Source organism: Colobus angolensis, unplaced genomic scaffold, assembly GCF_000951035.1.
Source record: "Colobus angolensis palliatus isolate OR3802 unplaced genomic scaffold, Cang.pa_1.0 Scaffold138, whole genome shotgun sequence".
Lineage (NCBI taxonomy): Eukaryota > Metazoa > Chordata > Mammalia > Primates > Cercopithecidae > Colobus > Colobus angolensis.
The window spans coordinates 2068613-2082058 of NW_012114466.1; the positions used below are offsets into that span (position 1 = coordinate 2068613).

Sequence of the window (13446 nt, forward strand, 5' to 3'; positions counted from 1 at the left end):
GTGCAATTATATACTGATATACTGATTCATGGGCTGTGGCCAATGGTTTGGCTGGATGGTCAGAGACTTGGAAGACGCATAATTGGAAAATTTGTGACAACGAAATTTGGGGAAGAGGTATGTGGATAGACCTCTTTTGAGTCAAAAATTGTGAAGATATTTGTATCACATGAGAGTGCTCACCATATCACTTAAAAGTGCTCAGCAGAGGAGGATTTTAATAAGCAAGTGGACAGGATGATTCATTCTGTGGACACCATTCAGCCTCTTTCCCCAGCCACCCCTGTCATTGCCCAATGGACCCATAAACGAAGTGGCCATGGTGGCAGGGAAGGAGGTTATGCATGGGCTCAGCAACATGGACTTCCACTCACCAAGGCTGACCTGGATATGGCCACTGCTGAGTGCCCAATCTGCCAACAGCAGAGACCAACACGAGCCCTCGATATGGCACCATTCCTCAAGGTGATCAGCCAGCTACCTGGTGGCAGGTTGATTTTATTGGACCTCTTCCATCATGGAAAGGGCAGAGGTTTGTCCTCACTGGAATAGACACTTACTCTGGATAGGGGTTTGCCTATCCTGCACACAATGCTTCTGCCAAGACTACCATCCGTGGGTTCACGGAATGCAAGCACTCACTTTACGGCTAAAGAGGTACGGCAGTGGGCTCATGCTCATAGAATTCACTGGTTTTACCATGTTGCCCATTGTCCTGAAACAGCAGATTGATAGAATGGTGGAATGGCCTTTTGAAGTCACAATTACAATGCCAACTAGGTGTCAGTACTTTGCAGGGCTGGGGCAAAGTTCTCCAGAAGGCCATGTATGCTCTGAATCAGCATCCAATATATGGCACTGTTTCTTCCATAGCCAGGATTCACGGGTCCAGGAATCCAAGGGTGGAAATGGAAGTGGCACCACTCACCATCACCCCTAGTGATCCACGAGCAAAATTTTTTCTCCTATTCCTGCAACATTACGTTCTGCTGGCCTAGAGGTCTTAGTTTCAGAGGTCTTAGCTGCCACCAGGAGACACAACAATGATTCCACTAAACTGGAAATTAAGATTGCCACCTGGACACTTTGGGCTCCTCCTACCTTTAAGTCAACAGGTTAAGAAGGGAGTTACAGTGTTGGCTGGGGTGACTGACTCAGACTATCAAGATGAAATCAGTCTACTACTCCATAATGAAGATAAGTTAGAGTACGCAAGGAACACAGGACATTCATTAGGGCATCTCTTAGTATTACCGTGCCCTGTGATTAAGGTCCATGGGAAACTACAATAGCCCAATCCAGGCAGGACTACAAATGACCCAGACCCTTTAGGAATGAAGGTCTGGGTCACTCCACCAGGAAAAAAACCACGATATGCCAAGGTGCTTGCTGAAGGCAAAGGGAATACAGAATGAGTAGTAGAAGAAGGTAGTCATCAATACCAGCTAAGACCCATGTGACCAGTTGCAGAAACGAGGGCTGTAATTGTCATGAGTATTTCCTCCTTCTTTTGTTAAAAGCATGGCCAGGCGCTGTGGCTCATGCCTGTGATCCCAGCACTTTGGGAGGCCGAGGTGGGCGGATCACTTCAGGTCAGGATCTCGAGACCAGCCTGACCAACATGGTGAAACCTCGTCTCTACTTAAAATAGAAAAATTAGCTGGGTGTGGTGGCACACACCTGTAATCTCAGCTACTCAGGAGGCTGAGGCAGGAGAATCACTTGAACTTGGGAGGTGGAGGTTGTAGTGAGATAAAATCACACCACCACACTTTAGCCTAGGCAACAGAGGGAGACTCTGTCTCAACAAACAAACAAACAAACAAAAATGTTTGTGCATGTATACACTTGTACTAACAAAAATGTCTTCATTTTATTTCCTTTCTCCTTTATCAAGTGACATAAGATTTACTGAATTCACATCAGTATTTAAATATCGTTAACTTTATATAATAGTATTTCGGTTGGGGATTGGTGAGTTTCTGGTTGTACGAAGGATAGTTGTGTTATGTTAGGCATAATTATGACCTTATTATTGTCTTTATTTGAAGATTATATATGATCTCAGGAGATGTGCATGGATTCAAGTTGACAAGGGGTGGACTTGTGACGGTTAATACTGAGTGTCAACTTGATTGGATTGAAGGATACAAAGTATTGATCCTAGGTGTTTCTGTGAGGGTGTTGCCAAAAAAGATTCACATTTGAGTCAGTGGGCTGGGAAAGGCAGATCCATCCTTAATCTGGGTGGGCACCAACTAATCAGCTACCAGCACGACTACAGCATAAGCAGGCAGAAAAACGTGAAAAGAGAGACTGGCCTAGCCTCCCAGCCTACATCTTTCTCCCATGCTGGATGCTTCCTGCCCTCAAACATTGGACTCATTTTTCTTCATTTTTGGGACTCAGACTGCTCTCCTTGCTCCTAGCCTGGAGATGGCCTATTGTGGGACTCTGTGATCATGTGCGTTAGTACTTAATAAACTCCCCTTTGTATATATAATGGAATATACATATATATATAGTATACTATATATATACACACACACCCACTAGGAGTTTCTGGGCTGGTTCCTTCTGGACAAAGAACAGGGCCTGGGGCACCTGCTATGTGCTTAGCAAATGACTAATGCACATATTATATATATATGTATGTATATTCCATTAGTTCTGTCCCTCTAGAGAACCCTAAATAATACAGGTCCGAACTTCTTGCGGTGGAGACAGAGACGGGTCCCAACCTCCTGTGATGGAGACGGGGACAGGTCCCAACCTCCTGGGGTGGAGATGGGGATGGGTCCTAACTTCCTGCGGTAGAGACGGGGACGAGTCCTAACTTCCTGTATAGGATGAGCACAGATTCCAACTTCCTGTTACAGATTCTAACTTCCTGTGACAGGATGAAGATAGGTATTATCTTCCTGCTACAGGATAGTAACAAGTTCTAATTTCTTGTCACAAGATGGGACAGGGGTCGTCTCCTGTGTCCTGAACTCCTGGCCCATCACACTCTGAAGGTGGCTGCCTTTAGAAGCAGGGCCCAGGTGCAGAGAGTCCAGAGGACCTGGCCCAGGTGCTCCAGGAAGTCCCGCCATCTGGGCTGTGTCTGGATTCTGCAGTCAGGAGCATCCTCTCGTCCTGGCTTTCCATCACATCTCCCTTTTGGCTTTTTAAGCTTCCATGTCTCGTGCTGGGTTACTTGGACTTGCTTGAGGCATTTATTGAGACTGTCTCCTTTTACCTCCTCTTTCCAGGTTTGTCGGGACTGACAGGAGGCCTTGCATTTACTTGGCTAATGACCATTTCAAGCTCTTAGCAAGGACTGGCCTGGGAGTCAGGGGCACTGAAGGGGGAATCCTGCCTGGGAGGGGCCCAAAGCAGAGGCAGGAAAGAAGGTGGGCACGGGTGTTGCTGGTGGCAGCCTGCCCCAGAGATGCCCAGGTCCAGGCCAAACAGGAGTGCTCCAGGTGATCTGAGAGCTCTTCCCCAGGGGGGCCTCTGAGGAGCTGCGACCGAAGCGTCCGTGAACTGGGGGAGGAGCATGGGACCCATGGACTGTGCTTCCGGTTGCAGGTGAACCGCACTCGCTCCCGCCACTGTCTCCCATCGTCCTCCCGCTCTACTGGCGGGAAGACAGATGCCCAGAGAGGACGCAGAACTTGCTCATGGCTCCATGGTGCGTAGTAAGGGGCAGGCTTGGCTTTCAAAGTCAGCCTGTCTTACTTCAAAGCTTTTACACACACAGTGTACACGCACAAGCACACACACACACACACACACACGCACGCACGCACGCGCACACACACCAGCAGCTTCGGGACCAGCCTGGATGGGGCTGGTCAGCAGGTGGCGCTAGAGTCGCCCTGGTGGGATTTTGGCTTCCCTGCTTCTCTCAGCAGGGCGTTCACCCAGCACGCTGGAGAAAAGCAATGGGAGGTGCGCGTGATGTTCTGGTGCAGTTCACGCCGTCATCACACACAGCGAGCTGGTCACTCCTCCCTGGAGGCTCCCCCTCCAACCCCACACAGTCATTCCTCAGAGCGCCCCAAAACCTTCTCTACACCAGGAGTTTCTGGGCTGGCTCCTTCTGGACAAAGAACAGGGCCTGGGGCACCTGCTATGTGCTTAGCAAATGACTAATGCACAAAAATAAACACGTCCTTGATTTTCCTGGTAAGTCCTGGCTTCAATGATCCTACTCCGCTCTACACTAACTTATTAAAACACCAGAAACATAACTATCTGGCAAACTGCCTGTCAGACTGGGAACGGCCCAAAAATCCCTTTTAGCCAGTGTGTCGAGGTCAGGGACGGGCTGTCATCACTGAATCTATTACAGAGCTGGGCACAGGCGAGCCCGCCCCGTCCCCGCCTGCCATGCAGGCCCTGGTTTCCAGACGTGTCCCCTCAGCAGGCCACGCATCCCGGGCCATGTCACACATTAGAGAACAATGTGCTCCAACTTGCCAGTTCAACATATTTGACCCTAACACCCCAAGCTCTGTGGAGATGATCCTAAGCCACCACACACCAGAGAAAAAAGGCCCTCTAGGCCCCCTCCTTCTCCTGGGAGGCACAGTAGCTCTGGCCACCCCAGGTGCTTGTGGACATCCCTGCCAGAATTTTCGTGACTTTCACATGCTCGTCGTCCGGGAGACAAGCCCCAGGAACTGGCCAAGGCAGGGGGGCCATCGACGGCTCTATCTCCGCCACCGTCACCATGTTACACCCTCAGGCCCACAGCTGTTCACTCATGTCCCATTCCCAAGAAGCGGCAACCAAGGCCACCCGGCTTTGCTCCAGCTTTCTAGACCACAGGTCATCAGGGGCCAGCCCCACTGAAGGGATAAAGAGGATGTGCCCGGCCCCATCAAAGGCTGTGGGACAGCTTTGCACACTTCCTCCTGTGGGCAGGAGGGAATTGTATGGGGAGGACTGTAACAGCTTGGTCCTGTCCACAAGGCCGAGCCCTGCGGTTTGCGGCCCAGCTTCCTGGGTCATGCTCCAGTTACCAGCCCTCGGCCGCCGGGATGTTCCCCAGATGGAAGCCGTGTGACTGGAGAGAGAGAGAAAGCCACAGAAGCGGACTCTGCAGTCCTGTCTGTCAAGGCTCCCGAGTGAGGCACTCTTGCTGAGTTGTTAACCACAGAAGCGCCAGCCACAGATCCCTCCTAAATATGGCTTTTAGATTTCAAAAATTGCTTTCTGAAGTTTAGATGAAAAAACGCTTTAAGAAGTTTGGATTTTTGATGAGCAGGAAAAGGGGCTGTAAAATACAAAACTCCAGTCTGAGGGGTTAGCAGTGCCGAGAGGCAGTGGCCCCTCCTTGCTATCAACCCTAGGAGTCCAAAGGCTGAAACAAGCCAGGCGCCCAGCACGTCAATCCTTTACTGCACAGCACACAGGGCCCAGGTTTCAGGCTGAACTCCCCATTTCACCACACGTGTCCATACTCCCGCCCCTTCTGCCTGATTCGATTCCCCTTCCACCTTCATGCCGGCATGGCCAACTCCAGACAGCCCCCTGCCCACCCTCATGCCCAGCCAGGTTGGGGCCCCTCCTCCCTCTTAGCACACGCTCCAAAGGCTGAACCAGTGCAGGGACAAAGGCCTTTGTGGGCTCACTGTCTATCCAGGTGCCTGCACACAGTAGTTCTACCCAGGTGCCTGCACACAGTAGGTCCAGGAAGAAATGACTTTCTCCAGCACTGAGGGGTGCCAGAGGCTTCCACAGCCAACACGAGGGGTGGAGCTGGGTTCTGCCGATTTCAGCCATGACCTTAGCACACATGGCCAACCCGCCCACCCTCCGGCTTAGGAGGCACCAGGGCCCCTGTGCAGGGCAGCCTCCTCCTCTTCAAAAGGTGGTTTCATGACTGTGTGCAAGTTAGAAATCGAGGTCACAGCCACAGCCAGCCTCCTGGAATCCTCAAGCCCAGGCACTGACAAAGGCTGGGGAGAGAGTGAACTTACAATGACAGGCGGCTGCACAGCCTCCAGCTGAGGCCATGGAACTTTCTTAAAGGCTCAGAGAAGCACTGTCGCTGCCTGCCAGGCTGTTGCATAACCATGAGCTCTTCAGGATGCCACAGACTTGCAAACCCAGTTTTGGGGCAGCTTTTTCCCAACTCAAGCTCAGGAAGGAAACAAGATGTTGGGTTTTCAAGCAGACAGAAACCCATGCTGGGAAACAGCAGATCAGGGAAGTGGCTGGACCAGCCAACGAGCCATCCCAATGCCAGGAAGAATATGGAGGGCTGCCAGGGACAACGGGGCCGCTCGGTGACCCAGAAGCCTTGCTATGCCATGAGCCAGGGCAGCTGCCCCTCGGGTCAGGCGGTGAACACGACCACTGACCCTCAGGTGGTGGGGGGCAGCTGGCCAAGGGCCCAAGGCAGGCTGAAGGTCAAGAGGCCAAGGCCTGGGAAATAGCTGGCTGCCTGCACTGCACACTAAGAGTGCTGGGGGAGGTCACAAGTCCACAGTCCTGAGATCCGTCCCAGTGTGGAGCTTTTCCTGAAGCAACTGACAGTAGCACTAAATGAGATTTGACGAATACAATTAGGGGTAAGGGGGATAAGGAAGTGGGAACCGTGGTCTCAAGTGGACGCCGTGATGGCCTAGGAGTGAGTGAGCTTGCAAAGACATAGGGGCACACAGCCCCCCGTTTAGGATCTGGAATCTTTGATGCTGTTCCCACACAGTCACCAGGCTGGACGAATTCTGGCTTTCAGGGAGGCACCTAACAACAATGTCCAACAAGCCATCGGCTCCCTGGCTTTGGGCTGACATGGAGACACTGTTACCTACGCATCTGAGTCAGAGCACGTTCTGACATCTGCATGTTACAGATGAGAAAACCGAGGCCCAGAGAGCTTGTCCAAGGCTCTACCCTACGAAAACAGAGGGCTGTGGTTTCTGCCTGGTTCTGTGCACAGCCTTGGCCTGAAAGCATGACTATAGACCCCAGATTCATTTGCAGTTACTCCTTTGACTTTCTGAGACCAGTGTCACTAGCACTTAGGGGCTTGAGGGCCAGGGATCAGGTGAGTGCCCTGCGTCCCTCATGGGAGGACACTGAGGTCACAGCCTGATAACCCACCCACCCGGGAGCTGGGTCACCAGGAAGGCCAACACAGACAGACGATGGCATGGTCCAAATGACTTACGTGGCTGCGGAGCGGCGGTAGTTCTCAGGGCACTCGAAGGCCAGGCAGCGGAAGCCGCCCTGGATGTTGAAGCAGGTCTCATTGATGGAGCAGTTGTGGATGCCAGTCACACACTCATCAATGTCTGCAAGAGACCCCCACAGCAGCACAATGAAGGCAGAGGCTGCAGGAGCCATCCCCATCTGGAGACGGAGGAGCCCAGGCCTCCCATCAACTAGGGTTAGGGGTGGCGATCAGGCCATCCGTGCCCTCCACTGGCTGATCTTCAGAGCAGTGTCCTGTGCCAGTTCTTACATTTATAGGATATTTACCTTATAGAGTGTTAACTTATCATTTCCAATCCATGGAGGGAGTGTGACAATGGTAAAAGTAAACACTACATGATGGGTCCTGGGAGTGCCTCACAAGGAAGGATAACTCACTGAATCCTCCTAAGAACTCAATGAGGCAGATACTGTTATGATCCTCATTTTATGAGGAGCTCACAGAGCTTTAGAGACCTGCCTGAGGTTACACATTTTATAAATGTCAGAGCCGAGCTTTGAACCCAGGCGGGCTGGTGACAGAGTCCATGCACTAACCACCCAGGGCCTCTCTGCGGCTCCCAAGGCACGGCACCCTTACCCTAGGTGTGACTCAATCTCTTAGGAGAAAAGGGCAGGAGTTGCTAGCGCCACACAACAATGAGAAAAACAGGCTTCGAGGGATCGTACGTCTTGCCCTGTGTGTTGGGGTTGGTGGCTGTTCAGGGTGGACTAGAACCACCAGGACTGGGACTCCTGAGATGGGGCCTGGGGCACCACACCGAGAGGCCCCTGGAGATGGGTGAGCAGCCCAATTCCCACAGACTCTGGAGCAGCCAAACAGTGGGGCTCAGGGGCTGTCACCAGCCCTGGGAGACGTCCATTAAGAGGTGCCAAATGCCTGAGCATCGGTGGCAAAAACAACACTCCCTGGCCTCAAAGGCCCAGCTCAGGAATGTGTTTCTGCTGAGTCTGGGCGGGACCCCAGGCTGCGGTGAGGGAGCCTGGCCAGGAGAAAAGTCATTTGCTCCGTCAGAAATGCAGACATAACCGGGCTCAGGCCGGGGACAAGCAGAGGGGGCCTCCCAGGAAACACTGCAGCTCCTGTCTGCCTTTCATCAAAGTCACCTTCCTCATGACCAGAAGCTACATCTGCGGGACCTAGGAGGCTTCCAGAGCCCCAGGATCCACAGCCCTGTGTGGGCCTCCCGAGGCACTGGCTGGACAGCCCCACCTCCATGACTCAGCTTCTGGGCCCAGCGTGTACACTGGGGGTCACGCGCTCACAAACACCCACTCGGCACCCGCTGTTAGTGACTGAATGGATGGCTGTCAGATGGCTTTGGGGGACACACACTGCCCCCTAGAGCGTTCATAGAAATGGGGGCTGAATGCAGAACCAATGCCACTGGCCCCCGTCACTTAGTCCATGCTGGAGCTGACCCACACTCATCAGTGTCCCTGGGCCATCCCACACCAGGCCACGCCATCCCCTGGCCTGGACTGCTTCCTCCCTGGTGGGCATCTTCCTAAAGAACTCTGTTCCAGCCTTTTAGGGGCTGCTGAGGAGAGGGTAGGAGGGCTCAAGTGTTCCCGCCGGATGCAGCCGTCACGGGGCTCAGACAACCCAGAGAACAAGTATGCTGGGGTCTGGGTGTGGGAGACCAGGGTGCTGCGGACCCCAGGACACCCCTTGGATGGTGGGAGGGCCTTTTCCTGAATGCTTCTGTGCTGTGGCCCCTGGGTTCGGGAAGTACAGCCCCCAAGCCCGGCCTCAGCCCTATGACACTGCAGAGCCCCAAGCACAGCATGAGGGACCCCAGGGCATTCTGCCTGCTCACCTTGGCAGTTGCGGCCGTTGGGCGCCAGCCTGTAGCCAGACGAGGGGCAGCTGCACTGGAAGCTTCCAGGGATGTTGATGCAGCGGTAGGAGCAGATGTGGCCCCCAGTGGGCAGGGCACACTCGTCGATGTCTGCAACGGCAAAGCCCACCTCAGCCTCAGTGTCCTGGCACCTGGCCACGGCTGCTGGCCACCCTGCATTGCCCTGGGGGCTGCACTGGGGCCCGGGAGGGCAGCAGCACAGGACAAGCTGAAGACAGGAAGCCTTAGAGACCATCACGCTCAGAGAGGCGATGGGACTAGCCTAGGGTCACACAGCAAGTTCGTGGTGTGAAGTATGCATGTGGTGGGCAGGGGGAAATATGGACCGCAGTTCAACAATAAGAAACACACCTCAGCTGGGTGCACTGGCTCATGCCTGGAATCCCAACACTTTGGGAGGCTGAGGCAGGAGGATTACTTGAGCCCAGGAGTTCGAGACCAGCCTTGGCAACAAAGTGAGACCCTGTCTCTACAAAAAATCAAAAAAATTAGCCAAGCACACTGGTGCATGCCTGTGGGCCCAGCTACTCAAGGAGGCAGAGCTGGGAGGATTGCTTGATCCCAGGAGATGGAGGCTGCAGTGAGCTGTACTGGTACCACTGCCCTCCAACCTGAGTGACAGAGCTGTCTCTGTCTCAAAAACAAACAAGCAAACAAAATATACACACACCTTGCACATGAAAACGGTAATCATCATAACTGCCCTTAATTGCCAGTAATTGCTATCATCTGGTTTAATCCTCCAATGATCTGGTGAGGCTGGAGTTAATCCCCATGTTACAGAGGAAGAGTTAGAGCTCTGAGTCAGGGATCTAGGTGGTCCGTGAGACCTCCCTTACCTCTCAGCCATGCACCACCACCAAGCTCTGAGATGTGCGGCCCAAGGTGCCAGTGCACATCGCAATCACCACCATGCACATTACTAAAGAACAGGTCAGGAGTGGTTTGCTGCCTTCCCACCCTCATGCTTAAGGATGGGAAAAGTATATTAGAATTTCAGTTGGGGGCCGGGCACAGTGGTTCATGCCTGTAATCCCAGCAATTTGGGAGGCTGAAGCAAGAGGATCACTTGAGCCAAGGAGTTCGAGACCAGCCTGGGCAACACAGCAAGACCCCGTCTCTAATTTTTAAAAAATAAAAAAAATCAGCCAGGCATGGTGGTGTACACCTATGGTCCCAACTACTTGGGAGGCTGAGGTGGGAGGATCACTTGAACCCCGGAATCTGAGGCTGTAGTGAGCAGTGATTGCACCACATCACTCCAGCCTGGGTAACAGAGCAATACCCCATCTCAAAAAAAAAAAAAAAAAAAAACCTCAGTTGGAGGAAAAACAGCAAACCACCCACTAGCCTCCAAGGGTGGACATGGAAGGTTTGCCAGGTGAAGAAATCCCAGCAGGCTCTTCCCGTGGATTTGAAAGTCAGAGGCTGTGCTGCTGTGTCATGGCAGATGTCATGTCAAAGGCCACAGGCGGCTTTCCCCCTCAGCAAGCAGGGGCGTCCGCACCTTCACAGGTGACTCCGTCCACATCACTGAGCTGGTAGCCCCGCCGGCAGTAACACTGGTAGGAGCCGTAGACGTTGGCACACTCCTGGCTACAGGGGCTGCTGCTGCATTCATTGATGTCTGAAATACAAAGCGAGGGTCACTGCTCAGAGCGACATCACATGTCCCTGCCTCCAGCAGCCCTCAGGGTCAGTGAACAGAAAACCTCCTCTCCACCTCCCTCAGGTTAACACACTCAGAGAGGCGGAGGTCCCGGGGAGCGTGGCCGAGGGAGAGGTGTCATCGCTGGTGACTCCAGATCCTCCATCCCTGCCCCTGCCTGCTTTGACCACACCTTCTCCTGTCAGGACGGCAGCTATAGCCTCCAGCCTCAGCCCCTGGAAGCCAGCCCCGACCTGGCTGCCAGAGTCCATTCTAGTCCTCAAATGGAAACCTGATCCTGTGCTCCTCACTTCACCTCCAAGATGCTATCCTACACAGATAGATGGCGGCACTCAAGGAAGGCCTCGGCCATCCAGCCCATACACCAGTACTCCTCATACTCCAATGCACAGAACTCCCTGGGCCAACTCTGAACTACTGCTCAACTGTCCCCTTTACCTAGAGCAGAGGTCAGCGAACCACAGTCCATGGGCCAAATTTGTCCCAACGCTTGTTTTTATAAATAAAGTTTTATTAGAACACAGCCAGGCCAGGCATGGTGGCTCATGCCTGTAATCCCAGTACTTTGGGAGGCCAAGGTGGACGGATCACAAGGTCAGGGGTTCGAGACCAGCCTGGCCGGCATGGTGAAACCCCATCTCCACTAAAAATACAAGAATTAGCTGGGCATGGTGGCACGTGCCTGTAGTCACAGCTTCTCGGGAGGCTGAGGCAGGAGAATTGCTTGAACTGGGAGGCAGAGGCTGCAGTGAGCCAAGATCACACCACTGCACTCCAGCCTGGGTGACAGAGAGAGACTCCGTCTCAAAATAATAATAATAATAAAATAAAGAATACAGCCAGATTATTTTTTATTTATTTATTTTTTTTGAGACAGAGTCTCTGTCTGTTGCCCAGGCTTGAGTGTAGTAGCTCAATCTCAGCTCACTGCAATCTCCGCCTCTGGGAGCCTATTGTCCACTAATGTGGATATGAATTCACGCAATTCTCCTGCCTCAGCCCCCTGAGTAGCTAGGGGATTACAGGCGTGCACCACCATGCCTAGCTAATTTTTGTATTTTAGTAGACACGGGGTTTCACGATGTTGGTTATGCTGGTCTCGAACTGCTGACCTCAAGTGATCCGCCTGTGTCGGCCTCCCAAAGTGCTGGGATTACAGGTGTGAGCTACTGCACCCTGCCACACTCATTCTTTTACCATGGTCCTCTGGCCCCTTCTCTGCTACCACAGCAGAGTTGAGCAGTTGCAACAGAGATTGTGGCTGGAAAAGCCTTAAATCTATACTATGTGGCTGTCAGAGAACGTCCAATAGCCTTCCAGCCCGTGTTTCATCTCTGTGGCCCCCACACACCAGGCCTGGCCTCCACCTGCCCAGTGGGGTCTCTCTTCCCCCACTAGAGACCCTCCCCAGTGCAGGACCGAGTTGTCGCTACACACCCGGGGCAGGTGCTTAACACACGGTTAGTGAGGTCACATGGCAGGGCTGGCCAGGCCCTGGTTCTGTGTCCACAATATTGTCCACTAATGTGGATATGAATGCCGACTTTTCGGTAATTTATGAGTGACTAGAGGAAGCACAAGCCAGGAATCCCACTACTTCTACTAAATAACAATAAAGCCAGCAGCCTCCACACTGCCAGCTCTTCATCCCACGCTCAGCCCTGTGATAAGCTCTTCACGTGCATAATCTCATTTCATCCTCAAAACCCCCCTGTGGGGTTGGTCCTGCTATGCCCATTTTACAGATGAGCACACCAAGGCCCAGAAAGACTGAGTTACTTCTTCAAGGCCATGGAAATGGCAGAAGTGAGGTTTGAACACAAGCCTGAGAGACTCAACTCGTGAATCTTGTTCCTTGTCCATACACGTTCTTGTGAACTAATCCCAGGACCCCCTCACACCATCCATCCTCCGACTGAAGAATTATGCACACCACAACTCACCCTGGCGTATCTAACCCCTGTGACCATCTCATCAGGAAGGAAAATTCTCATGGCAGGATGTTAGGACCTGCCACCTTTGAGTCAGGCTGCAGAAGCCGTCCTCTGGGCCAGCACACCGTACTAAACAGGGTGTCATGGGCAATGTGGACAATTGTCGAGGGCCGTGCAAAGCTCTCAGTGTCTGCTCAGCTCAGAACCTAACCCGATATAAGACATGACATCTGCCAAGCACCTAGGATGTGCCAGGCCCTGGGCTGACATGCTGTTCATGTGACCTTCCCATCAGCCCAGGAGGTGTTATCTGAGAACCACAAGACTGTCGGCAAGAACAACTTTGTCCAACCCCCACATACCAAGAGACTTGACCCAACTTCAGCATGGCTGCCGCTGGCCCAAGACCACGTACCCAGGATGCAGACCCAGCCCCCTTGGCATGCCTGCCTAAGAAAGATCAATGCTGCCAAAAGAATTTTCTCTTGGTTCCAGCCCAAACCTGACTACAGGGGCTGACCTCCATTTTCCTTAGAAGCATCTACTTTAGAAAAACTTGCAAATGTAAATGGTTTCTCTGTCCCTTTGAGATGTGCAACTCAGGAGTATCTTTCTCGAGGGCTGGGGACATGCCTGGGGAATGTCGTCATCGGGAAGGCCAGGGTGCTTCTCCCTGTCTCTGTCAGAGGGGGAAGCCTAACTCCAGTAAGAAGTTAGAGGCAGGCTGGGTGTGGTGGCCCATGCCTGTAATCCCAGCACTTTGGGAGGC

General features: G+C 52.9%; 1 protein-coding gene across 4 annotated transcripts in view; it reads right to left on the reverse strand.

The window, feature by feature from the left end:
• FBLN1 (fibulin 1) overlaps positions 1–13446 on the reverse strand; it is a 96629-nt gene that overhangs the window by 41639 nt on the left and 41544 nt on the right. For all 4 annotated transcript variants that reach the window (XM_011934760.1, XM_011934761.1, XM_011934762.1 and 1 more), the window contains 3 exons: positions 10582–10701; positions 9033–9164; positions 7169–7292 (listed from right to left, as the gene is read on the reverse strand). In XM_011934760.1, the coding sequence (XP_011790150.1) occupies positions 7169–7292; positions 9033–9164; positions 10582–10701 (376 nt within the window). The remainder of the gene's footprint in view (positions 1–7168; positions 7293–9032; positions 9165–10581; positions 10702–13446) is intronic.